The sequence below is a fragment of the Phyllostomus discolor genome, chromosome 12, assembly GCF_004126475.2.
Source record: "Phyllostomus discolor isolate MPI-MPIP mPhyDis1 chromosome 12, mPhyDis1.pri.v3, whole genome shotgun sequence".
Classification (NCBI taxonomy): domain Eukaryota; kingdom Metazoa; phylum Chordata; class Mammalia; order Chiroptera; family Phyllostomidae; genus Phyllostomus; species Phyllostomus discolor.
This window is the reverse complement of record NC_040914.2, coordinates 43,576,128-43,602,337: the sequence shown is the minus strand read 5'-3', so window position 1 is coordinate 43,602,337 and position 26,210 is coordinate 43,576,128. Positions and strand designations below refer to the sequence as shown.

At 57.4% G+C, this 26,210-nt stretch overlaps 1 protein-coding gene and 1 long non-coding RNA gene across 4 annotated transcripts; one reads left to right on the top strand and one right to left on the bottom strand.

The window, feature by feature from the left end:
- Positions 1–631: 631 nt before the first annotated feature.
- On the bottom strand, positions 632–24,949 carry TM6SF1 (transmembrane 6 superfamily member 1). 3 transcript variants are annotated; one of them, XM_036013169.1, is made up of 10 exons: positions 24,788–24,949; positions 14,688–14,791; positions 13,852–13,949; positions 12,074–12,177; positions 10,602–10,684; positions 9,757–9,878; positions 7,864–7,968; positions 6,080–6,172; positions 5,417–5,536; positions 632–1,526 (listed from the first exon to the last, which is right to left on the bottom strand). In XM_036013169.1, exons 1-10 carry the CDS (start codon positions 24,850–24,852, stop codon positions 1,335–1,337), a joined length of 1,086 nt encoding a protein of 361 aa, XP_035869062.1. In that variant the 5' UTR covers positions 24,853–24,949; the 3' UTR covers positions 632–1,334. The 3 variants fall into 3 exon arrangements, with proteins under 3 accessions (XP_035869062.1, XP_028358028.1, XP_035869063.1); XM_028502227.2 differs by lacking the exon at positions 24,788–24,949 and adding an exon at positions 19,496–19,818; XM_036013170.1 differs by lacking the exons at positions 7,864–7,968; positions 24,788–24,949 and adding an exon at positions 19,496–19,818.
- Positions 19,807–21,152, top strand: LOC118497736. The gene is made up of 2 exons (XR_004900271.1): positions 19,807–20,806; positions 21,086–21,152. It is a non-coding gene; the product is annotated as an uncharacterized LOC118497736 (long non-coding RNA).
- Positions 24,950–26,210: the final 1,261 nt, after the last annotated feature.

The window sequence follows — 26,210 nt, the reverse complement described above, 5'->3', positions numbered from 1 at the left end:
GGGAAGGGACGGAGCGGCTCTGTGGTCGCTCCTGCAGCCAATCCACTGACCGGCTCGCTGGACCCCAAAGTCCAGACACCGACGTTGTCCGTGGGTTGAGCTGGACCCCTTTTTTTTTTTTTTTTTTTTCCAATTGTTTTGTGGTGAAGAGCTGATGAAAGGCGTGGTGGTGGTGGTGGCGGCGCAGTGAAGGGAACCAGCGTGCCAGTAGTCCTGGCCACCCGCCACAACCCCCAGCCACCACGCCACGCCCCCCGCCGCTACGCCACACCCCCCAGTCGCCACGCCACGCCCACCGCAGGGCAGTGCAGCGGCGGCGGTGACCTTGGCTTCTCTCCTTTCCGCACACGCTGACTTCCCTTCATTACGCTCCACGCGCTCGCAGTTCCAAACGTGGAAAGTTCATTAAGAGGTAGTAGAAGTGACAATGCAGGTCTCATCCTTGAAAGGTCTTTTTTAACTTGGAGTATTTTAGCTTAAAACTAGTGACATTTAACTCCTCGAAAGACCCCTTCAGGGCCCACCTGGGGGAGCGTGCAGGTGGCGTTTGGAACTGGGACGTATGAATGACGGCCTTTCAAAACAAACGACCCAACTTTTCTGAAAAAAAGATTGTCCAATTTAATATTTGTTGTCATAAAAAGACAAACAATTTTATTAAAAATACACACAGAAATACAGTAGAAAGATCTCCAGTCACCAGTAAAACAAGTATTCCGTGAAGGACAAAGAGAAAGCTACTGATCCCTCCTTAGCTCTCTACTCTCAAAAAGTTTTAGGAAAAGCAGTTCTTAAAACAGCGGCAAATACTATACTTTCCTCAGGAACACGTTTTTCAAATAACATTTTAAAACAGTCTAATAACTTGTCATTTATAATGGGCGGGCATGTGCATCTCACATGTAAAACTCTCTCTCCACTCGATTTGCCTTTTGGAATTTTTGCCGCACGGGGGAAGCATATCCCCTCTCGGCTGGTCACACGTCCGTGCTCACGGTGGCAGGAGCCGAAGTGTCAGTCTTCACACTTGCACTTCGTACATGCAAACAGAATATCGAGATCGGTGGTCCAGTTCATTCACAGATCATTTTGAATACATTTCTTTAAACAGCCTCTCAACGACTTCATCTGTTTCCTTCCCCCCCAAAAAAATTTTTTTAAAGGACACGTTGGCCCACGCAGCCCCACTGACAGCTCACGCACGCGGCGCAGGAGGAGAGTTGACCTGTCCTCGGGTGTCCTGGCCGGGAAGCGGGTGGAATGGGACGAGGTGCCGGTACCCGGACGATGACCTCAGTCAGTAACCCAGAGAAGAGCGACGTGACTTTGCATTCTTACTCGGCCTTTTCGTCCGCCTTTGTTCTGACGAAGAATTCTGGCTTCTGGATGCAGCGATAGGCCAGGAGCTGAGGGAGAGCGCCGTAGGCCACGTTTAAGGCTAGAAAGAGGATTTTCGCATCTTCGGGGACTCGGTAGACGTAAGCAGTTCTAGCGTGAAGAGAAGCACCGATGTGAGAAAACTGAGCCTGTTGCATTAAAAAAAAAAAAAAAAAAAAAAGCAGGAGGTCAGCATGAGTTTTGTGTTCAGTTGGATGCCTAAGGAGTTCTGAATGATTCGCTCAGACCACGTTCCTGTCCCCTGAAGAACTAGTGCTTTCAGACAGTCCCTAGTCTTGACTGTTTCGTTGAGTTTAGGGCCGGTCCTGACATCCTGTTGGAATAAAGCATACTTTCTCTAGAGGGTGGCTTTATCGTACCAGCTGTCTTACAACTCCTCCAGGGCCCCATACCAAACAGTAGTAGTTCGACTGGACTGAAAACTCTTGGGGACCCTGTAGATAAACTCGATTGTGTCTCACAAGCTGTGTTCCCGTGAAAATGAGGCAAGTGTGGGGACTGAGAAAGCTGACATATTGTCTAAAAACACGTACCAGGGGCCTCTGTTTTGTTTATCCGTCTTTACCCCTACTCCCGGGAGCAAAAACTCAAAGCCAGTGGTTATACGTTTTTATTTGTTTTATTTTTTTTTCTCATGCAACTTAACGCTAAGGGCGGTTTTGTGAGATCGGGTGGCCACCGCGTGGGTGGGGAATGCGGGGCTGCTCTCTGCGACGTGGCCGAGACACAGGCAGCCCCCCTCTTCACGCCCAGTCGTACCGGAACCGCTGGTCCGCCCCAGGGGGATGGGAAGGCGAGCGCTTCCCACGGGTCGGTCTTTTTTGAGCCTTTTCGTGAGAACAGGGGGGACATTGTATTAGAAAAGGCTTCCTCCCGTGCGAGGATTTCCTCAGGATCCTTGTGTCATTACAAAGAGCGATGCTGGAGTCTGCATTTTCCTATCTTTCTGAGATTCGAGGCATACGTGAATAAAGGATTGGGAATTTGAACGCAGTAAGTGGCGAGTTATTCATCAGGATCAACGTGAAGAAGACATAAAAGATGGTAACCACCTAGGGAAGTCAGAAGTAACCACGAAAAACTCATTTTCTTTAAACACACACACGCTCTCTCCCATTTCCTTCCACTCGGATCGGTTTATTCCGCTCAGCGGCTGGTAGACATCGGTGTCACCGAGCACTGACTGTGTCTGCTACGAAGGGACAAGCCGCCGTGAGCAGCGTGCGTTCAGGTTTGTGGCGGTGACAGATGTTTCACCGGGCCGAGTTTTTACAAGTTACCGATGCCTCCCGGGGACAGTCTCACCCCTCTCTGGGGACAGACATTGAACCAGCTGGTGCGTTGCCCAGGACGCCTCGGCATGGCCACCCACGGGGGCTCTGCCCTCAGACACCTCCCCGGGGCGGAGGCCCGAACAGAACCCGGGTGATGGGAGACAGTCCACCTCGGGGCTGTGAAGGCCAGAGCCCCTGGGAGCGGGGGCCTTGGCGAGGCTGCCCCAGGCCTTGGTCCAGGCCCCCGGGCACCGGTTTCCCCGAGAGCCTGTTTTGAGTGACAGCGCTTGTCTGAACACAGAACCGAATGCTGCCTTCTGCGCTAGACGCCCCATCTGAGCCCTGATCTCAGAGAGGCGGGTGCGGTGTCTCTGTCTTTATAGACACTTGTCCCGCGTGCGTCACAGACCAGCAGACGTGGGGACACGCCTGACCCTGTGTTCAGATCAGACTGGGAGCCCGCCAGGCAGGCACCGTGTCCGGTGTGTTCTGTGGCGCCTGTTGTGCCGTCACAACTCAGCCCACGCTCTGCAGCCGTGGCCTCGGGACGGTCAGAATGCCAGAGCCTCCACACAGCGTGTCTCCTGTCGTCGCGCCTGTCTTGGAGGGCCCTCTCCTTCCGAATGACTCCACCAGGGGCACATCCAGTGATGCTTCTAATCAAGGGGTGTCTGTCTGTGAGGGAAGCAGCCTGAGTGAGGCCAGCGGTCTTCAGTGTCCAGCTCTGCGCACGGTCTTGGTGGTGTGTTTGTGGGGGGCACCACTCAGCCGAGCGGGCACCCGACTGGAGCTCCCTCCCTGAGCCTGCGGAATCCAGCACACGGCGTCCTGAAGCTCCAGAGAAACCCCAGCCTCGCCTGAGGAGGGGAGGGGTTCCTTCCCAAGCATGGAGCCGGCAAGGAGCTGCTCGGTGTCCCCCTCCCTGTGATGGCCCACAGAGCTCAGCCCGAGGCCAGCCTGGGGTCGGGCGGTGCAGGGCAGTCGGCACCGTGCACGGCACGTGGCCCGGGGCTGCGGGTCCAAGTTCTGGACCCCAGACGTGGCTCCAAACCTCAGCGGTGTGAGGTTGAGCACCTGATAATCCGTCTTCTACTTCATTCAAAATAATTTTTCAGCCCTGGCTGGCGTAGCTCAGTGGATTGAGCGTGGGCTGCGAACCAAAGTGTCGCAGGTTCGATACCCAGCCAGGGTACATGCCTGGGTTGCAGGCCATGACCCACAGCAACTGCACATTGATGTTTCTCTGTCTCTCTCTCTCTCTCTTTCTCCCTCCCTTCCTTCTCTAAAAGTAAATAAATAAAATCTTTTTAAAAAATCATTTTTCAGCTTAAGTTATATATATAAAGAATGGATGGTTGGGATAGAAAGACAATAAAGGCAAAGAAGGGTTAAGTCTTAACGGCTCTGTTTTCTTAGAGAGTTTTCTTAGAGAGACGACCTGATGCCTGAAAATCCCGTTCCTGGTTCCAGAAAAGAGCGCTGAAAAGTTTCAGGTGTCCGCATAAAGACAGGCCAAAACGGATGTGAACACTGGGGCGATAACCAAGCTCTTGGGGCAACACAGAGTGAGCAGCGGACCCAGAACCGTGTTGTCATTTCGTGGGGTTTCTGGAGCAGCACAGGCTAGCGGTTAAGGACCCTGGACCTGGGTGCAGACGGAGCATCCGGCCCCGGCCCCACCACACAGCAGCAGCCGGACCTTGCGTTAGGTTCGTAGTAACCCCTTCGCTTCCGCGCCTGTTTAAGGGAATAACGAGGCTGGGTTTGGTGGGTTTTCTGAGGAGCGTGGGGCGGTGCCAAGCCCACGACGCTCTTCCCCAGACACAGGTACAACAAATGCAAGTGCCTGCTCAGGATCCTGTGCTCGACTCTGTTTAAAAAAAAAAAAAAAACAACTCGGGCTTTGTTTTTCGTTCCCCTTGCTGACCTTTCGACAATATCAAGGCTGCGTCTTTCTCCACGAAAGGATAATCATCAGTGTGTGAAACGGAGACATTAAACCCAAAGTCTACTTCTGATAATAAAAGGTGCTCAGCGCTTACGCCCTAAGCACCTGATTTGCATGGAATTTGCTTAAGTATCCCCACCATCTCTGTTCTTCCCGAACCCTCACCGCCGGGAATTTCTTGAAGGAAGGTTTCCATGAAGGAACATGCTCATAAAGTTCACCTCCATGAGAGTCCACTCTTGACAGTCCCATCGTCCACAGGTCAGCCTTGGGCCCCTTCTCAATAAAGCGCTGCACGGCCACACAGCCAGGGGACGCGAGCCCAAGGTCTCGCACTGCCCGGCTGAGGGGGGGGTCTGTTCCTGCCTCCGAGGCCACGAGGGTCCCCTGGACAGTGCGCCCAGTCGCTGTGGAACCCTGAGCAATCTCATCCTCTCAAGAAAAGGCCTGGGAAGAGCGGGAGGCCCTCTGTCCTGGCGGACACAGGAGCAGCAGCCTAGGGCGCAGAGGTCAAGGCTAAACAACTGTGTCCTCTGGTCTGTGGCACAGTGGACAAGTCACGTCACCTTGCAGGGCGCCATCCGGATAAACTGGTGGAGCACCTACCGGGGGGTTGCTGTGAGAGGTAAATACCACAGGGGTGCGGGAGTGGCTTCTCAAGGAAGGCACAACGAAAGGGGACCTGTCCACTCAGGAGTCCCTACCCTAAGACACCGAGCAGAGGTGTTTTTCCAGACGGGCAGCCCTGACAGCAAAGCCCCACCCAGCGAGCTTTGGCCATGGGGCATCTGGGTACCTGGGCCAGGCCTCCAGCGTGGACCAGCGTGACGTCGGCCATCCAGGAGCACCCCGGCACCACCAGGCCGTACAGCGCCGCCGCGAAGTATGGGACGGAGTAGAACAGGTGCACCAGCATCTGCAGCGGGCAGAAAGGGCGGCGGTGAAGCAGGAAACGTTGTCGGTGGTGGAAATGGATGGTCATTGTCATTTCCTACATGGAACCACGTTTCCCCATCCTTTTTTTTTTTAAGATTCTATTTATTTATTTTTAGAGCGAGGAGAAAGAGAGGAAGAGAAAGATCAGTGTGTGGTTGCCTCTTGAGCACCCCCTACTGGGACCTGGCCTGCAACCCAGGCATGTGCCCTGACTGGGAATCGAACCAGCAACCCTTTGGTTTGCAGGCTGGCACTCAATTCACTGAGCCACACCAGCCAGGGCCTTTTTTTTTTTTAATCCTCAGCCAAGGGAGGGAAAGAGGGAGAGAAACTGCCCCTCACACGCGCCCTGACTGGGATGGAACCCACAACCCAGGCATGTACCCTGACCAGGAATCAAACCCATGACCTTTCAGTTTATGGGACGATGCTCCACCCCACTGAGCCACCCCAGCCAGGGCCACATGTTACTGTTCTTAAAGAGAGGAAATGAGGAAAATCTGAGGCTTTGCAGCTACTCGACCTGGATTTTGGGGTAAGCAGCAGGGTCCTTCAGGTAGGGCTCTTGAAACTGCGTGTACAGCCGGCAGAGCTCAGCCGGGCAGTCCAGCGCGATCTGGGGACGAAAATGATGCCATTACTGCCACGCAGTCACATCTGGTTCTGCTGTTTGTGGGTGAGGCTCCGTGTGCCAGGGTCGGTCCCAGGCCGCTTGGCTGCGTGACAAAAACTATCGTACGGTAGGAGCTCCTCAGTAACTGGGGGAGGGGGCCGCTCTGCAGATTCACTGCGAGGAGACGGGGTAGAGGGGAGCTGTGCTCTCGGGCCCCCGTCTGGGTCTCGGTAGCATTGCACCGTCTGCCTCCGGTCTCCAGCTCCCCCGTCTCAGGGAGGAGCCAGCCTGCCGCTCCCTGCGGGGAGAAGAGCACATTTCTGTACCGAGGTCAGCTCACCGTGCTTTTGCGAGACTGAAAGGTAATGTCCTCTGTCCAGTGCCTCACACAGGCGGTGGCCTTCGGGGGCAGTAAAGGACAAGGAATTGAAAGCAGGGCGCTCTCATGGGAAGCCGCCTCCTGTGTCCACTTCGAGAGCAGCACGGGTTTGGTCACGGCAAAGTAGACTCAAGGCCACAGAGGAGACAAAGTGTCCCTTTGGTACATGACTAGGTCACCTCCCTTGGGCATGGTCCTGCCTGTCCTTGGACATAGGTGTCCCACCTGGATGACACACACGAGCACGGGCCAGTGGCAGAGCTGGTAAAAGGGGCCCCACCCTAAGAGCCCCGCCCACCCAGTGTGCACACACCCACACACACACATTCTCCCGTGCACTGGGCAGGGGATGCAGCCGCGTGAGACTGTCCAGGTGGGGCTCCCTTGTGCTGCCGTTCTTTTCCGTGGGCACCACAGCGGACTGACCCAAGAAGGGTTTCCCTCCCTGTGGTCTGAGCAGAGCCCATGGCCCGGCTTTTTCCTTTACTTCCCTCCCTGGGGCCTCTCCTATGAGCCAACTATCCTCCAGGAAGTTCCCGACCACACGTCTTAAGACGACTTCTCACCCTGGGCTCAGCCAGCTGACCCCGAAACAATGAGCCCGCCACGTCAGCTTACACTTGCCACTCTGCGGCCACCTGTTAGGCAATGCCGGCAGCCTGAGGACGGTTAGTAACAGCCACCGGAACTGAACGCAATGTACCATCCAGTTCTGGCTGCTCGAATTTGTCCCCACCAAGAATAATTGGAGCAACGGGGGCATCGTGAAGGATCCTCCATCGATGAAAATACCAGCCATTTAACGAGCACCTACTATGTGCTCGTGTGTCTCATGTTCAGTATTTAATCTTTGAAATAATGCTCTCAGCCCGCTTTTTATAGAAGAAGAAACTGAGGAGCAAAGGGGTTAGGGAGTTTTGCCAAGGCCACGCAGCTCCTTACGTGGCCAGGACTCGAACACCTTGCCCTGGTAGCCCTTCCTCAACCCCACGGCCCCGCCCCTGAGGACACGCATCGCGGTCTTGAGTTATCACCCTTTCCCGGGATGTTGAAATCAGACACATCAAGGAATGAAAAGAAGGAGCATCTAATGGCTGATTCTTCAGGTGCCCCCAAATAAAGGAGGGAACATAGTTCTGGGTAGAACCTGAACTGAGGACCTGAAGGAAGTGGTGAGAAGCAGCCCCACCCACTCCCTTAAGAGGAGACACCTGGCGCGGACCCAGGTGGGAGAGCGGCGGGGGGCAGGCCCGGGATCCAACGGGAGGGGCATCTGTCAGTCGCTGCGTGTGTTCCCGGGAGGAACTACGCTTACCAAGCCTCTGAACAGGCTGAATGCCGCTGCCAGGAGGAGACACACAACCAGCACGAGGTCAAATGGTCTTCTCAGCAGGTCCTTCGCTTGCACTTCTTGCACGACCTAAAACAGAGTCTGTAGCTGATGAGCAGGCCCACCGCGCCAGCGAATCGGTGGTCCGCCTGACATCCAAGCACCACGGCGACGGGCGAGGGAATTCTGCAGACCCACGATTCATAGCGCGAACCCCCAGCCAGGTAACTTGAGCAAAATCATTTTTCCCTTCAATTGCTCGTGCATTTGTTTGGTTGATGCTTGTTTGTGTGATGCTTGTGTGATACTGCCTCATCTCTGAAATGAGTGGAGGGGCTGTCGTGTGGTCCCGGAGGGTCCCCTGGGCTCTGGGTCCATAATTTTCCTTGAAATAGCATTTTTGTGATTATAAGTGTACGGCACACTCATTTTAAACAATAAACCACACACCTGCCGCTGTACTGCCAGTAGTTTTATTTTTCACAAAAATTGGGACTGATTGTATAAATGATTTGTTTTCTTTCGATGCTCAACCTCCACCTACTTTCCCACATCAGTAAAAAACTCTTCTAAAACTTAATATCAATGGAAGCACCGTGTATTAGCTGTTCTCCTGTTGCTGGACATTTAGTCGTTTTCACTGTTACACTTACGGTGGTGACGAGCCACTTGGCCCCTAAATCTCGGACAGCGTCCCTCATGATTCTCTGAGGCCGGGGCCCTTCCCTTTGTTAAGGTTGAGAATGTGGCCACATTGCTTTGCAGGGCAAAGCCGAATTGCGGTCCTGTCAGCACTGCACGACAGTGTCCGTCTCTCCCTGGCCATCTCTGTGTCTTCACATCTTTAAAACTCGGTCATCAACAGTTCTGTGTCTTACGACAGGAACGCTGTCGGCCCACGGGCACGGAGCCCTTACAAGCCATGGAGCGAGGACCAAGGTGACTGTTTGCTTTTTCTGACAAGCACCCCCTTCCTCAGAAGGACGTCAGGGTTACCAGGGGTCAGCGTGCCACCCTCAGTTTCCATGGCAGCCGCCTGCCCGTCAACAAATGAAAGGCGTGTAAATCCAAGGGTATTTTAATGAATCCTATTGTGAATCTTTGTTATTATTTTTTTAGAGAGAGGAGGGGGTGTAGGAAGAGGGAGACACAGAAACACCGATGCACTTGCTCATGCATTTGTTTGGTTGGTACTTGTGTCAGCCCTGACCGGGGATCAAACCCGCAACCTTGGCGTATCGGGATGACATTCAAAGCAGCCGAGCTACCCAGCTACCCTATTGTAATTCTTTTTGTAAAATGAATAATCATGTTCTGATTATCTCTAATAATGCATATTTTCACGTATCGGTTTTGCTCAAGGATCTACCCTTAAAAGGAAGAGAAACTTAGGAAGATGTCTCTAGCTTAGAAAAGAAGACCCTAGTGTTTCACCTCGACCACACGGCTGGAACGGGAGGGAGCCGTCTCAGAGGCATCCTCCGCTGGTTCCCACGGGCCGGGGTCCGTAGGTCGTCAGGCCCTGTGGCTGTGTGTGCCACCTTGAACGCGGTATCCCGCCCGCCTCCCCTGATGGCAGTAAATGCACGGGCACCTCCGAAAGGTGCTCAAACCCCAGGCCCCAGACAAACCGCCCATCGGCACACGTGCGGAACGTGAGGGGCAGCACAGCGCCGAGGTGGCCGCTGGCACAGGCAGCAGGTGTATTCAGACAGACGGCCTTGGCCCCCAGATCCAACCCGGCAGAAGCGACACAGCTCCCCTCCGGTTGGTGCCCCGAGCGCCCCAGTCCACGGAGGCGCGAGGCTCGGGAGCCAGTAGCTGAGAGCGAGCCCCAAGGGTGTGAAGACAGGTTACAGGTTACTCAGTGGACATCACCTTGGCGGGGTAGTGGTGATTTTCTGACGGCTGATGATAGATTCTGAAACCAGCCCAGACGGGAAGGCAAGTATACAGCAGGCTCAAGAAAAAGGCGGGGCAAAGGCGTGTCCCGTACTTCCCTGTGTTAAAGAGAGAAGGAGGACACGAACATTTACAGAAGGCAGACAGGAACACAAGTATCATCCAGGGTTCCTCCCCATCTCAAGGCGCCTGAACTGTCGCCATGGACAAGGCACTATTTCTAACAACAACCAGAAAAGGGTCAACTCGAAACTCTGTGAGCTGTTTAACAGACATGCTCTAACTATTGTGCTTCTAAAGCGTATTTATGATCATATCTCCACTTCTCGCAGGCCTAAATCACCTCGTTTACATCAGCTTGAAAGAGGCTTCATTTTCAAGTACCTTCATCGAGTTCCCACAGGGTGCCAGTTATGTACAGAGTGGGCACAACCGTGGGTTGATGGGTGTTCGCAGGGAAAATAATACAATAAATAATAATACGAGAATAAACTCCTTCGCGTACCACCAGGTGTAAACCTGCTTTTGACCCGCCCTGCGTATTACGACCGTTGTAAGAAGTACCTACGCGCTAAACACAGACGCAAACACGATATGCATCCCCTTCGGCCCCCCTGCGTGGCAGGAACCAGATAATTAAACTGCCTGGTCGCTGAGGGCACACTTCTGAAAACTGGCCACAGGCGTTTGGAAGAGGAAAAATAGGAATCATTCTGCAAAACAGCATCTTGGTTCTAGTACGACCGAAAGAGCTTCTCTACTGAAGGACAGCCCCCGTCGTTCCAGGAGAGGGAAGAGAATTGGAAGGTCACGCTCCTTACCTACGATGTTTCCCGGCACGAAAACCACCATGCTCGTCACGATCGATCCGACCCAGTACAGGCCGATGGTTCTGTAACTCTCCCTGGAACGCAAGAGTCCTGGCTGAGAACAGTACCGTCTGCCAAAGACGACCCACGACCGTGTCTGTGTGCGCACCGGGAAAGCACGCGGGTCGGAGCTGGCTGGAGAGTCCTGAGTCACGCACAGGGAACCCTGGCGGGCGGACACGATTCCCGCGTGTGATGCACTGGAGAGCCCTCTTCGTGTCCTTGTGACCGGGAGTCCTGCCTGTGGACCACAACACGCTCCTCGCTGTGACGGGGGCCCCGCGTGTTACGTGTGGGACGAAGAAGAAGGCTCAGCCAAAGAACGAACACTGGACCCATATCCTAAATCGTGGTAAGCATGCGTGACGGGATGGTAAGTGGACTTTCCCTGGGGTCACAGAATTTTGGCCAAAACCCAAAAGGTGAAGATGCGAAGTGACATATACCCCGGATCTCCTTAACAGGCAAGGTTGACAAAAAGGTCTTTCAACAGATATCCCACAGCCCGGCTCCCTACAGGCTCCGAGAGGCTCGGAAGGACAGTCTCAGCAGGGGACAGAGTGCTGCACACTGTGTGCGTCCCGCCCCACGCCACACTCGGAGACCCCCAGAGGCCCGTTCATGGTGGTGGACAGTCCGCAGGGGCACAGGCCTGCCGCCCCTGTGGGTGTTCCCTGGGCTGCAGGCACCCTGGCTACTCCCGACAGCACCCAAGCAGAGCCCGGGCACTCTCAGAAGCACCTGCCGGGTTGCCCAGAGCCTGGGGAGATTCGTGAAGAGAGAGAACATTCACAGTCCTGAGAAAAGTCCAAAACTTGGCTGGAGCTGCCCTTGAGCTCACGACTGCGGGGGGAGGAGGCCCAGGGCGTGCATTTGGCCGAATGGAAGGGCAGCCTTGCGTGGGGCAAGAGAGGAAGGCTCGACTTTTCCTAACCGGGAACCAAGGGGGGTCCTGGGGAGGCAGCCGGCCTTGAGCTGTCCTGGCCTCGAGCTGTGCTGACCTTGAGCTATCCTGGCCTCAGGGCCCCAGCAGGAAGCAGCTGTGGGTGGACCGGCATGGGCGGGGACGTCACCAATGCAGCCAGAGAGCGCTGCTCGCTGCCGGGACAGGGGCCGAGCCGGGGTCTCCAGAGAGCCCACGCGTGCGCCCCTCAACACAGACCCAGGCCCTGCCCCCCTTCCTCTTAACCCCACGCACACACGTTCCCAGAGAAGCCAGAGCCAGCTGGTTTGCGAGGGAATCAAAGGACAGGCCTCTGAGCGTCGGGGCTACACCCGGACGGAGGGAAGAGCAGCTTTGGACCGTCTCTGCCCGGCACGTGCCTTCGAGTCCAGGGGTGCCTGGTGACGTGGTTGCCTCGACGGGCGTTTTCCCCACCTACCCTCATCTCGGTGGCTAAGGGGGCGAAGGCGAAGTGACTTACTCCCAGGCGATGGCCGCCACCATCACCAGGTACATGAGGTAGTGCACGGAGCCGTCCCAGTAGCAGAGCATGTGCCCGTGGGCCGTGTTCAGGTACGGTTCGCCCTAGGGGAAGCACGGAGAGGGGGTCCGCTTTACTCTCGACTCCAACGCCGGCGGGGAGGACCAGGCCTGTGTCGCAGGTGAAATAAGGCGGAGCTCGCTGGCGGCACTCCGCTACAGTGAAAGTGCACTTCACCTTGTAAAACCACAAAGCTGGCCGGAAGGCGAAAACAGAACTTGACCCTGCGGCCACCAGTGCCCTGGGCCCTTTGCTCTTCCCGCCTTGTCCTGGGCGAGCTCCTGGCCTCCCGGGCTCCGAGGCACCAACTGTGCTCCCGAGGCCCCTGTCTCTCCGCCTGCCCGGCCCGTTCCTGACCCTCGCACAGCCCTGCCCGCTGGGGTGCCTGCCAGGGCGTGCCTCCACCACCTGAGACCCCACGTGTCCCCAGAGGAACTCGGCACCAGCGCTGCGGACCTGCACCCCGGCCCGAGGGAGGGGAGGCACGGCCTCTCTCTCATCTCCGAGCTTTTGCCCAAACCGTGCCTTCCCCTCCAAAGGCCCTCCACCTTCCTAGGCAGGTTCGCTGTCTGCTGCCGTTGCCTTTTTTTTTTTTTAACGCGAGAGCAGTGTCACCCACACCCGGAGGCCTCCCCCGCCTGCTCCCACTTGGTGGGCTCCCGGGACAGAGCTCGGGACCCAGAGACCACTCCAACCGACCTCTGCGGAACTGCAGCTCCCCCCAAAACCCCCCTCCCACCGTGCTGCTCTCGGCTTCAGCAGCCAGCACTCTCGCTGAAGCAGGACGTTACTCCCTGTCACCCCTGGCTTGTCCCCAACTCCCCCTCCCAGCCACATGAAGCCTCCTGACTGGTCCCAGCTCCTGGCCCTGACCCTTCCCTGCAAGCCCTTCCTTCCTGGGCCCACTGCTTGTCTCCTGACTGCAAACCTTCCTTTGCACACGGGATACAATGCAAACTCCGTAGCTCGCGTATGAAGCTCCCCATGATTAGAAATGTATGGCCCTGGCTGGCGTAGCTCAGTGGATTGAGCGTGGGCTGCGAACCAGGCATCACAGGTTCGATTCCCAGTCAGGCCACATGCCTGGGTTGCAGGCCATGGTCCCCAGCAACCGCACATGGATGTTTCTCTCTCTCCCTTCCCTCTCTAAAAATAAATAAATAAAATCTAAAAAAAGAAAAGAAACGTACGAAGACTCTCAGCTCTGCTCCTTATCTCCCGTGTGACCTTGAATAGGTCGCCCCACCTCTCCGGGGCTGGCTTCACCGCCCCCGGTAAAGCAAGGAAGCAGGACTAGCTCTCCGGTCCCGGGAGGCTCTGTAATGCTGCGGCGGCGGGAGCGGGGGGCGTCACAGTCAAACGGCTTCATTAAGTGCCTCGGCGTCTGGTCCCTTACGCACGTAAGACTCACTCGGGCTTTCGGATGGGGTGACATTTTAATAACACTACACTAATCCTGCGTTCTCTTAAAGGACCTCGTTTATACTACACACAAGGAGGGTTTAGCGGGCCAGGGGTGAGAGGGCAGAGAGTCGCATCCCGTGACCTGGTCCCCGCTGTCCGTGCGAACAAGCGGCCTCCGTCCAGGGCAGCCGGAGACACGCCCTGCACCGACCGCGCCTGCCCACGCCCAGAGAGCGGAGCCCACCCAAGCAGAGTGGCTCCGGTGGCTGGCCCAGGGGTGGGTGGGAGGCACGGCCCGGCGGGACAGTGCCTACCTCTTTCAGGTAGTGTGCCATGAAGCCGTCGATGACGCCGTCCTGCTCCAGGCCTGTGATGAGGTTCACCACGCTGGTAAAGCCAAACACGGCGTACACTGGGGGCAGAGGGCAGAGGGCAGAGGGCAGCGGTTTACAGCGAGCAGATGGGAGACGGCGGCCAAGAGCTAGTTTGGCCACCGACGAGGGGTTGCTTTCAGTGTGTCCCAGAGGACCCTGCGGACGCCGTCACCATGCGGACTCACAGGACGCGCCGCTGGCACACACCGTGGGATCCCGGTCCGTGCCGTGGCTCCGACCTCACACTGCCCAGGGCGCTCAGCCAGGGGACACCCGCCGCGGGTAAGAGTGACAAACTCACCCCCTGACTCCCTCCCATCCCCATCCCCCACACTTCCTGAGTGGCTGGCTACCCAGGGCCACCCCTGCACCCCACCGGGACAAAACCTGTAACCCGCGGCCAGAGCACAGAGGTGACCCCCAGGTGGGTTTAAAACGATGACCCAGGAGAGCTCGTTCACCTCAGCGACTCCCCAGTGGGCCAGCTCACCGCGTGTCCGGCGGCATCACACCGCCTCACCCACTGTCCCCCTCTGCCCCCCAACCTGGGCTCCACACCGGCTCCTCGGGCTCCCAGCTGGAAGAGGGCGGGGCCCGAGGCCGGAAAAAGGTGTTGGCTCGGGGGAGGGGGCCGCATCATCCCGGGGCACCCCTCCACCGCCTGCCACGGCACCCTTGGGCTCGGGTCGCGCACAGCCTCGGGGGTGGAGGGACGGAGGCCGCCTGGCTGCGCTGCTCCGGGGACGCGGCAGCGTCCCGCCGGGGGACAGATGTACCGTAGAACAGCGGGTCCCGGGGCGCTTTCCTCCTGACCAGGGTCCGAACCGACAGGGCCACCAGGAGCAGGATGAGGGCCGCCACCGCCACGCTGGTCCAGAAGCTGCGAGGACCAGAAGGGGGAGGCGGTCACTTATCCGAATAAACATGCTGGTGCCGGGAAGGTCCTGGCGGTTGGACAGAGCCACTGCCCGCTCTGCCCCTGCCTGCAGCCCGAGCAAGCACCAGGGAGTCAGTGACGTTTCCTGACAGCACCCTGGCCCCTCCGGGCTGCCCACTGGGACTCTGGGGGCCGGAGGCACCGGGTCCTCACACTCTTGTCGGCCAGCCCCTGCATGGACAACGTGTCGAAGAAGCTGCTGCTGCCTCTGCCCCTCCGGCCGCTGTGCCCCTGTGCCCGCCAGGCCACCTGCCTCAGTGCCAGCCAGGGACCCCCAGCCCCAGCCCCAGGACCCAGGCCAGGGTCACAGTCACACACACACACGCACGTCCCAGGCCCGGGACGAGGAAGAAGAGCCACGGGCCACCCACGTGTGGCATCCAGCGGACCAGTGGCCGGGGCCAGTCCGAGGAGGGAAGAGCCCAGGCCACTCCTGAGGCTGGAATGAAAGCGGCCACCCAGGCCCGGGGCCAGCGAGCCAGCGCCCTGCCCCACGCCCAGACAGCCACGAGGAGGCGAGGCTGGGCCCAGCCCCTGGGCCTTCTCCTGGGGGGCAGATAGGGTGCCAAGCAGACCAGGGGCCACGGACCCTCTGCCGTGGGCAGCAGGCGGCCAGAGGCTTGGTGGACACAGCAGCCAAGAGGCCTGCACTCTGGCGGCCTCACAGAGTGACCTTAGGAACACCGTGACGTTTATTTTAGACTGTTTTTTCACTCACTTAAAAACATGTTGAAGGAGAAATATATTCTGCACCCCTGTGTGCCGGGCACCACGGGTGAGCAGGAGCGGTCCCTGTCTGCACAGGGCGGGGCGGGGGGGGGGGCCTATCTCAGTGGGCTCGGAGCTCACCCGCCCGGGGGGTCACCTCTGGTCCCGCAGAGGCACCCCCTACCCCCTCTAACGCCAGCAGGGCTGTCGGTTCGAGGTGAAGCCCAGCCCGGCCCCCTCCGACGGCCTAGGGCACACACCAGAGCCCCCACGACGGCCCCTGAGAGCGGCCGAAGGCACCGCTGCTGAGCTGAGACGCCTCCTCACCAGCACAGCTTGACACGGGCCCTTGGAACAAGCTTCACCCCCCGTCCCTGGGCTTCTGGAAAGTGCCCTTCCCAGCCACAGGACTCACAGCCCGCCGACACCTACTCACAGCCGAGGGCCCAACGCGGGCTGAGGTTCGCTCCACGCACCTCCAGCTGGGACGCGTGCCAGGCACCAGTCAGAGACCCGCCCCCAAGGTCACGGTCAGGAAGTGGCCCAGCCGGCCTGCAGCTGGCGGGCCCCAAGGAGGCGGGCCCCAACTGTGGGAACCTCCTCTCCCGGCGTGCAGACGGCAGGGGGGTGCGCCCGGGTGGTCGCCGTCCCCTGCACTTGCAGGAGTGGGGCACAGGGACACACGGATTCTTTCAGGATACCTGGGTGCGTGGAGCTGACCGTCTGCCTGGGGCCTCCGTGAGGGTGTGAGAGATGGACAGGTGAGGGAGGGGAGGAGGGCACGGGAGATGAGGAAGGAGGTACGGAGGGATGGGTGGTGGGTGCATGGGTGGGTGGATATGGATGGTGGATGGTGGACGGATGGGCAGTGGATGGTAGCTGGACAGAGGCAAGGATGACACGATTTAACGACAAGAACGAGTGTGGCCACCACGGTACCCAGGTAGGACACTGAGACCGGCAGGAAGCTCCCAGCGGTGCACACCCCTGGGTGCTCCGGGCTCCTCCTGCAGGAGTGAGTGCGCCCACGGAGGGGAGGACGCCCGCGGAGGGGAGGACGGCCGTGGAGGCTGGCGCAGGCTGAGGGCATGACGCTGAGCTGAGGCGTCCCGCGAAGAGGACGACGGTTCGGCATGCTGTGTGAGCCGACAGGCATGTTCACCGCCACCGGAGGCAGGCGGCGGCCAGGACGACCCCCGTCCCGGCTCCTCCGAGGACATCGGCTGACCGCTGCGGCATCACAGACAGAGCAGGAGCACCCAGAGCCCACAGAGGAGCCGGGTCACTGGGTCATGGCGTCCCCTCCTGGCGTCCCCTCCCGCCGTCCCCTCCAGAGCAGGCAGAGAGATGGGAGAGAAACTGGGGCGGCGGCCCGTCTGTGTCTCCCGGCGACGGCCACCTCGGGCAGGACCCGCTCAGAACAGGGACGAAGGGGGCCAGCAGGGGCTGGAGGGGGGGGGCAGGGGGAGGCCTCTGACTACCCCAAGGGTGGGAAAGCTCTTCCTCTCGGAGTGGGGGGTGGGGGGGCACAGGTTACCGGTGCCCCTCTGTGAACAGAGACACCAGAGAGGGGACGTGTGTGGGTGAGAGCGAGCCGTGTGTGTGTGTGTGTGTGTGTGCGCGCGCGCACGTGAGTGCCAGAGAGAGACAGTCAGACAGACCCCACCCCTTTCCCGGCTCCTCAACCTGATCTGCCTTTCCTGTCCTTCAGGCTCTCACGAAAGGTCTGATGGGAAGGGATTAGCTTCGATGAATTTCAGCTTCACCGAAGGCCCACTATGCACCACGAGGCCCCGTGCCCAGCTAGACAACACAAAGGCGAGCTATGGCTGGGAAGGAGAGCTCTGGCCCAGGAAAGAAACACCTGTGGCAGGGACACAACGTAGGCGGGGTGGGCAGGGGGCTGGTGAAGGAGGCAGAGGTCACATCCACTTGGAGGGAGGGTCTGGGAGAGGAAGAGGTGGCATGTCACTCTGGGGCCTAAAGTGCAAGTGTGGCTCCAACCGTCGGGGACGAGGAGGAGGGGGGACCAGCATGCGCGGCAGAGGGGGCAGGGTGGTGAAGGAGTGTCTCCCAGGCGCACAGCGCAGCCTGGTGCGGCCGAAGCTCTAGCATGGGGGGCGGCACACCGGGGCAGGGGAGCCCCCGAGGGAGGAGGCTCGGCCGTGGTCGGGTTCAGAGGGGGCCGGAGCCAGGGGAGACGGCACGGAGGGCGTTGCGGGGAAGGGGCGGTGGACGGCGGTGAGTGGAGGAAGAAGAGGGAGCGGTCCAGGGCAACTGGGATTCCAGCGGCAGGAGGAGGATGGGAAGGTTGGAGGGAGCCTAGTCCTACCCCCAAGGCCCAGCAGTGTGCTCAGGGACACGAGGACTCAGTAAATGGCCGCCCTTCTCCGCCCAGTGGCTGAGGCCAAAACCTCAGGGTCACCCTGAAATCCCCTCCTCGTCGCGCAGTTCTTCAGTGAGCTGTGCGGCTCCCCCTGAAACATCGCCGCCACCGGCCACGCCCCTCTCTCCGCACTGCCCCCTGTTCCCCTGCCTGGAAGACTCTGCCCCCAGATGGTCCTGTGGCCACCTCCTGCAGCGCAAGGGTCACCTCCTCCAAGAAGCCCTTCCTGACTACCAGTTCCCTTCCCGCTCCCTCTCCCATGCGGCCCCATGTTATCCGTCGACCTCCGTCTCGACGCACGCCTCCCCAGTCTCCTCTGACTTGTTCACAGCTACGTCCCCACCTTGTAAAGCAGTGCCAGGCACGCTGTGGGCCCTCCGTAAATATTTGCTGAGTGGCCCAAAACGCCACTGGAGGAGGGCAGGGTCCCCCACGGCCCTACGGTCCCAGACCTGTGACATTCACGGCCCAGACTTGGGTGCTCCGGGAGACGTGCCCGAGACCGGGTCACGCCAAGGGCAGCCACCGCCCGTGCCCAGCGATCAGTCAGGACCAGTGGCTGCCACCTGGACAAAGGAGGCAGCGAGGGGCGACCCCAGCAGCGACGGAGGAGGAAGTCCGGGCCTTGTGGGCAGACCGTTAGCTTTCCGCAGGCTGAAGGCCGGAGGGGGGTTGCCGCCTCCGGTCTGACGCAATTTCCTTAGCACCAGCTGCTGCGGGCAGCCTCGCCGGGGACTTCCTCCTGCCGCAGACAGCAGGGGACGCCGGCAGGCACCAAGCCTGGCACCCTCCCCACGGGCCGGGCCGCTGCTGGCGCGGGGGTCCCTGCCTGAGGGGCCCCTCGCTGAGGACTGAGGGGCAGGGCTCCGAACGAGGCGCTCCAGCCTCCCCCACTCCCTCAGCAGCGCAGCCTCCCTCCCCACACCCCATGCCGCGCCCCCAGTCTCCCCCAGTCCTGACCCAGGTGCAAGTGCAGGCCATGGGACAGACCAGAACTCGGAGGCTGGGCCGCCCGCTGGTCAGGGCCAAAGCCAGGCTGGAACCCGGGTCTTCTTCACCCCCGGTCCAGGGCTGTTTCTGCTGCCCATTCTGAGCGGTTTCTAAAATTACTACGAAATGGTAAGTGTGCGTGTGTCCAAACATGGAAGCGTTCCTGCAAGACTGCGAACAAGGCAGGAGCACAACCAGCACGCGGGCCCATAGCCGGAGGTGTCTCACGGCCCCCAAGCACGGCCCTGAGGCCACCAGGGCAGGGGCGTCACCTCACAGACCTCTAACCCCGGTGCCTGGCACAGTGCCGGCACCGGACGGGTACCCAGCCCTTGGCCCAGAATGGAGCTGAATGGCAAGAATGCCAGCCTGAGCGAAGCCCCCCGCTGGTGCGACCCCCTGGGTGCCTCCCCTCCTTCCCCTGCCCAGACGCTGCTCCCCAACCAACCGGGACCCACGGCTCTGCAGTGACGCCTCAGCCCCATCTGAAAAGTTGCCGGGGCTCCCGCTGTCCCTCGGCGCTGCCCGCCCCCCCGCCGCTCCCGCCCCGTGCGCCCACTCACTGCTGCTGGGCCGCCAGGTGGTTGAAGACATAGGTCACCGGGATGGCCGAGAGGGACAGCATGAAGACCCCGGTGGCCGCAGAGGCGCTCATTGCTGCCGACCCGCTCGCCCTTCACAGCATCCCGCGCGGGCGCACCCCGCCCCTGCTTCCGGCAGCGCCCGGGCCCCGCGGCCGAATCCTCTGAGCGGCCGGCCAGCGCGCAGGGTCGCCCTGCGGACCGGGGTGGCGCCCTCGCTGTTCTCCAGCCCAGGGGGCGCCAGGGCTCAGACGCGAGCTCGGGGCGTGCGGAGGGGCGGCGACAGTGGCGGTGACAGCCCCCTGCTTGGGGACAGGTGCTCCAGCCGCACGCGCGCTCTGCAGGAAGGCTGCGTCACCGCGGGTAGCGTGTCCCGGACAACCTGGGGAGACTCCGGGTTTGAGGTGCGGGCCAGCGCGGGGCGGGGGTGCGGGGGTGGAGTCAGACCCTGGGGGTGTGGCCGGAAGGGCCCTGGAGAGCATGCACGTGGGGAATCTTCCCCTGGAGTCAGGAAGGGACAGATGACCCCGAAACCCAGGAACCACTCCACGGAGCAGCCGTCAGCGGGCAGCGAGCACAGCTCCTGAGTGGAGTCCAATTCCCGTTTTAAACCCAAGGTCGCCGGCCGTCGACCTCGGTGCAGTGACTTTGTATCTTTTTCGTTTGTCTCTGAAATGGGGACGGCCCAGGTCAGCGCGGTTTTGAACCCACTGGGTCGCGGTGCTTACCCTGCGCTGTATGGTCCCTGCAACCCCCATTTTGGGTATTGGAACTGGCACTGGGAGGAAGGCCGTGACTTAAGACACTCCAGCCCCGCTCCTGTCTATCCCACCAGCCTCCCCGCCAGGCCCTCCTTGGGGTCACACGGACCCCAAGACGAATCTCTGCACACAGACCATGGTCAGCCAGATGCCTGCTGGTCATAGAGAAAAGTCAGTGCAAGCGTTCCCCTGGCTGCTTGAGCTTGTTGGGGGGTGGTCTCAGAAAGGCCCCCGGGACTGAGTCTGGATTGGTCTCCCTGCCGGGAAAGAGATGGGACATGAGTTTCAGACAGAGAGCAAACAGCTCCCCACAACCAAGGGAGATGTGACATGTACTTAGCATCCTTACAACTGCCCTGAGCTGACGAGACGGTGAGTAAAAGGCGCAGAAAAGAGACCTGTGACCTGTGACCTGCTCCAGCGGTCACCCAGCCTCTCTGAAGCCGGCTCTCTCCCCCCAGATCCCGGCGCCTATCGGAGAGAGACTCGCCCAAGGTGAAAATCGCTGGTCAAGGGGAAGAGAAGAGAGAGGGTGGGTGTGAACGCAGGGTTTCTGATACGTTACTATTCCCCCGACGCCACAGCCCGCCAGCCACAGGCCACCACGTTGGGCACCTGGACATGGTGGATGGACGTGCTACAGACTTGGCCGTCTGACTTGCTCAATGCCCGGGAGGCTGTGGTCTGTCTGAGCTCTGCTCCAGGCCGGTCAGTCATTGTTAAGTTCCCACGTGCTTGAAAAAGGGTGGGCTACGACTTAAAATCCGAGGCACTCAGACAACAGCGTTGTTGTCTGATTTTTCAAGAGCAGCGCTCGTCGGGTAAGCCGGGTGAAGGCTAGCGGAGCTGTGAAATTCGACCCCAGGCTTCCTGGAAGCGAAAATAGAGCCCTGGACAGTCTCCCCGCGGTCCCTTCCCTGACGAGGGAGGTACAGTGCTCCGGCATGCCAGTCCCAAAATAACGGGCTGAGTCAGGAGTGAAGCAGAAGGGCCCGTCCCCGTGCCTGAGCCCGCCGCGGGGAGGAATGAAAGCGGAAGGTGAGGGAACTGTCCCCAGGAAGTAGGAACTGAGAAGGAAAGCCACCCGGCCGGCCGCCACTTCGCTGTCTAGCCCCCAGTCCTACGGCCTGCTCTCGCTCCCTCGTCACCCGTTTTAATTCTTCCAACAGAAGTTGTGTTTGTGGCCCTGGCTGGTGCAGCTCAGGGGATTGAGCGTGGGCTGTGAACCAAAGGGTCGCAGGTTCGATTCCCAGTCAGGGCACACGCCTGGGTTGTGGGCCGGGTCCCCAGTGGGGGCCGTGTGAGAAGCAACCACACATTGATGTTTCTCTCCTTCTCTTTCTCCCTCTCTCCTCCTCTCTAAAAGTAAATAAATAAATAAAATCTTAAAAAAAAAGAAGTTGTGTTTGTGCTCTTATGAAAGGCTGCACACTGTAGACCAGTGATTTTCACCCGGTGTGCTACAAGAATTTTTAAAGTATTCCATGCCTGATTATTTCATCAGGGGCAACCACCTGTTTTCCCTGAGGTTGTAAAATTAAAAAAAAAAAAAAAAGACAACAGCCAACACATGAATAGCTAGCTGTCTGGTATGAATGCATCAAAATTATACCTATTTTTTGTCAGATCAGCAAAAAGAATGTACTCTCCACTGTACCGTAGAATTTCAGTAATCAGTTTGTGTGTGCCATGTGATCACAGAGGCGGGAAATTGCTGCTTCTGTAGAGGAGGGTGCAAGGGGTGAGCGAACTGACTGATCAGTGGGGTGTACAGGGACGCAGCACATGACCTGAGGGTGACCGGGACGAGGGCGGTGTGCCTGGGTAGGTGGATCACTAGGATCCCGTCCAGAGCAGGGACCACAGAGTGACCAGCGTCCTCAGAGAAACACTAAGCGACCCTAACCACTAAGTTACATGGAGCACCAGGTTCCCTTCCGGAGCCGGGAGCGACCCGACCGGGGCTGCGGGTACTCCCGTGGGTGTTTTGGGGTGACGATGGCTGTGTGCCCCGCCCTTAGCACAATGCCCGGGCATGGAGCGCGTGGATGTTCACTGAGAAGGAAAATAAAAAAAGGCAGGAAGCAAAGAAGGTGGGGTTCACTGAAGGATGTTCGCTGAAGAGGAAAAAATACAAAGGGAGAGCAGCAGAAAGAGGGGAAAGGAGGAAGCCTGCGAGAAAGCGATAAGAAAGCGAAGGGAGAGGTGAAGCGAGACCATAAAACATGTGTCAAGAGGTCTTGGGCAGTTGCTGCGTGAGGCCTGCACCATTGTCCCGGGTTTCCTAGCAACCAGAGCAAGAAGGGAAACACAATGGGTGATCACACCACGTTCACAGTGCCCATAAGATAACAACAGGTCGGGCGCTCCAGAGAATTCTCCCATGGGCCCTCTCGAAAGGAACACTGTGTCAGACAGCATGTCCTCTGCAGCCTTTCCTACGACAAATATAGGATCCGAGTCCGGGCAGGTGTCTCTTGGCACAGCTTCCACGCAAGTGTCTGGCTAAGTGCCAAGGGCCCCTCGGTATACTCAGGAAGTCAAAAGAATTTCATCCAAATGAGCATCTCCCTGAAGCTGGATACACGTGAACGGTGTCTGGGGGTGGGGATGGAAAGTACCTTCCTGGCACACACACCGTCATGTCCAGCAAGCGGTCAACCATCACGGCCGAGGAGGTCAAGCAGAATGACAGAGAGGGGCAGTTGGGAGACCACCGGCATTGCCGGTGCCGGTGGAGGGGCAGCAGAGGCCAGACTATTGGGATGAGGATGTTTTCTCGGTCAGGGGAAATAGTTACATACGTGTGGGTACCAGGAAAAGTTGCCAGTGGAAATGGAGAGGTTGTAATCACACACACGCAAAAGAGAGTCCTGTAAGGCAGCAAGGGGATGAACTCAAGACCGCCGAAGATGGAAAAAATTTGCCTTAAAAAGAAGAGACATTTCTGCCCTGGCTGGCATAGCTCAGTGGATTGAGCGCAGGCTGTGAACCAAAGCATCGCAGGTTCGATTCCCAGTCAGGGCACATGCCTGGGTTGCAGGCCATGGCCCCCAGCAATCACACATTGATGTTTTTTTCTCTCTCTCTTTCTCCCTCCCTTCCCTCTCTAAAAATAAATAAATAAAATCTTTAAAGAAAAAAAAGAAGGGACATTTCTGAGGCGGACGGGAGAAGAGCAAGCCGACCTACTTATAACTGGGTTGATCCGGTCTCTGGGGCTGGGGAATGAGCAGAGACGGACAGAATGAAACGAAATGTGTTCACATAACCAGCCCGGTCTATATTTGCTTCCCGGTAACCGGAGAGGCTGCACATTCTCGTGGGCTCTGAAACCCAGCCTGCCGCTTTGAATTTCTTTCTGGCCATGACACGCTTTTTCGTGGAAGGCCATATTTATATCACAGCAGCTGTGCTCGGCTTCCGTGGCTTATTTCAAAGATTTAGGACACGTGGGACAGATAATTCCAGCTCAGTGTCCTTGGAGCCCTAGTAACATTTTTATGAACAGGACAGCAGCCTTGACAATGTGCAGCAAACTAGACTAATTATAGTTATTTGTCTTAAGCTTGATTGCATCAAGATAGCAGGTGAGGTGGCTAATAATAAAAGTACAACTGGACGGCGAAAATAGATTAAAAAGGAAACATCGCAACTGGGACAAAAATTCGAAACCTGTTTAACCTCCATAGCAATTTCAGAAATGTAAATCTGAGAAATGAGGCGCCATCTATGAAATGATCCAAAATACAGTCAGACTACAAAGTCTGTGCAGGGTGGGTGGTGGGGAAATAGCGATACACAACAGCTGGGGAATATTTAACCGGGTTCAGTTCTTTGAGTAACTGTGAATACTTATGGAGCATTTACTCCAGGTCAACCAGTCTTAACGAGTGTATTCATCCAATCTTCACTTACCCCTCCGAGGCAGAAGGAGTCACCTTCGTCATCCCATTTTCCAGACAAGGAAACTGGGGCACAGCGCGGTTAAGAAAATTGCCCAAGGTCGTGAAGAAAGTAATTGACCAAGCTGTCATTCAAAACCAGATCACTGGCTGCAAAGCTCTGCTCTTAACTAATCCTGCGCCCAGCAGTTTTCCAACTTCTTCCGACCAGGGGTGGCCCTCTCCCTGGCTGCTTTTTAATTTCTGGAGCCATGGCCCCTGGGAAAGGCTCCTCGGAAACTGCACCCTCAAGAGGGAAGGGGATATTGTCTTTTTAGGGCTTAGATGAATCACGCCTCTCTGAAGAGTCGTTAATGCTCAGCTAGAAATAGGTCAAGTGTGGGGATAACAAAATACCCCGTGGGCCCAGACATCTTTGAGAGATGACTGCCGTGTGTTAGTATTATCGCCTCGATGTTTGGTGAAGGTGTGGACTGGTTTAAGATGTGCAAGAAGGGAAACCTTGGTTTCCCCTGACTTTCCCTTCCCTTATTCCCGGAGGAGCTTAAACTTGGCACGCGGGCATCGCTGCAGTCTCGGGAGGAGAGGGTATTATTTCACACACTTACCAGTCTCTGCTGGACACGTGAGTCTTTTTCTGCCTGTAGCTTCTATTTATACCTACAATCCTCATCCTTTCAAACAGAGGGTAACTCAATAGCAGCTACATTCTCATGCACTGCTGAGATATAAAAATCTGAAGGACGTAATAATTGCCTTTTATCTGTTTTAAATGTCCTCTCTTTCTCCGGCATTAAAATAATTTCCCAAGTGGAGCCCTTCCTCCTCCTTTCTCCTCGCTGCCTTTTCGAGAGTATTACTAAATGTCTTGTGGTTTTTTTGCCAATAGATCTGTTTCTTTTTTTAAAATTTTAATCATTGTTCAAGTACAGTTTTCTGCCTTTTACTCCCCATTCCAGCCCACCCACCCATCCTTCCCACTTCCCTCCCATTACCACCCTCCCCCTAGTTTTTGTCCATGTGTCCTTTATATTTATTCCTGTAAACCCTTCCCATTCTCCCCTGAAATTCCCTCTTCTCTCCCCTGTGGTCACCATCAGCCTGACCTCTATTTCAGTGTCTTTGGTTATATTTTGCTTGTTTGTTTGTTTTGTTGTTTAGGGTCCTGTTAAAGGTGAGATCACATGGTATTTGTCTCTCACAACCTGGCTTACTTCACTCAGCACAATGCTTTCCAGCTCCATCCACACTGTTGCAAAGGGTAGGAGCTCCTTCTTTCTTTCTGCTGCATAGAATTCCATTGTGTAAATGTACCACAGTTTTTTGACTCATTCATTGACTGATGGGCATCTAGGTTGCTTCCAGCACTTGGCTATTGTAAATTGTGCTGCTATGAACATTGGGATGCACAGGTTCTTTTGTATTGGTGTTTCAGTGTTCTTAGGGTATAGTCCCAGCAGTGGAATTGCTGGGTCCAAAGGCAGATCCATTTTTAGTTCTCTGAGGAAGTTCCAAACTGTTTCCCACAGTGGTTGTACCAGTCTGCAGTCCCACCAACGGTGCACTAGGGTCCCCTTTTCTCCACAACCTCTCCTCTGCCAGCCAGTGGCTGGGAAAGAGATGTTCAGCTTCATCCTGAAGCAGCCGACTGCCTCCCAGGCGCCACGGGAAAGAGCTCGGTCTGTTTCTCATGAGTCCTCACACTTGTTCTAAGTATAAACCAGCAGACGTGGTGACACATACGACTGCCCTAGGCTGAATTCCAAAAAGCGACGACAAGCACAAAAACGAGCGAGAGCTCCGTAGGTGAGCTGAATTTAGCTTAGGGCATTGCAAATGGCCCTGGCTGCTGCATATATTTTTCAAATCCAAAAAGAAGTTTTATTTCTAGCTGCACAAGTCATAATGGGTGTCGCCCCCCTTACTAGTTTCTTGGGTGCGTGAAATGGGTTCTGGTCGTCTTTGTAATCCCACCCCGTGTGCCCTGGGCTCGGTGCGCACGAGTGTGCAGCTGAGTTAGATTGCGTGGAG

What these genes read in the sequence shown, in the direction of transcription:
- TM6SF1 (XM_028502227.2), bottom strand. Translation starts at nt 19,587, where the DNA reads ATGAGCGCCTCTGCGGCCACCGGGGTCTTCATGCTGTCCCTCTCGGCC. An exon ending in TCAGCCTGTTCAGAGGCTTG is followed by an intron (nt 6,173 to 7,863) that starts GTAAGCGTAGTT and finishes TTTCGTCCCCAG; the next exon opens with ATCGCGCTGGACTGCCCGGC. An exon ending in CTGCTTACCCCAAAATCCAG is followed by an intron (nt 5,537 to 6,079) that starts GTCGAGTAGCTG and finishes TGCCCGCTGCAG; the next exon opens with ATGCTGGTGCACCTGTTCTA.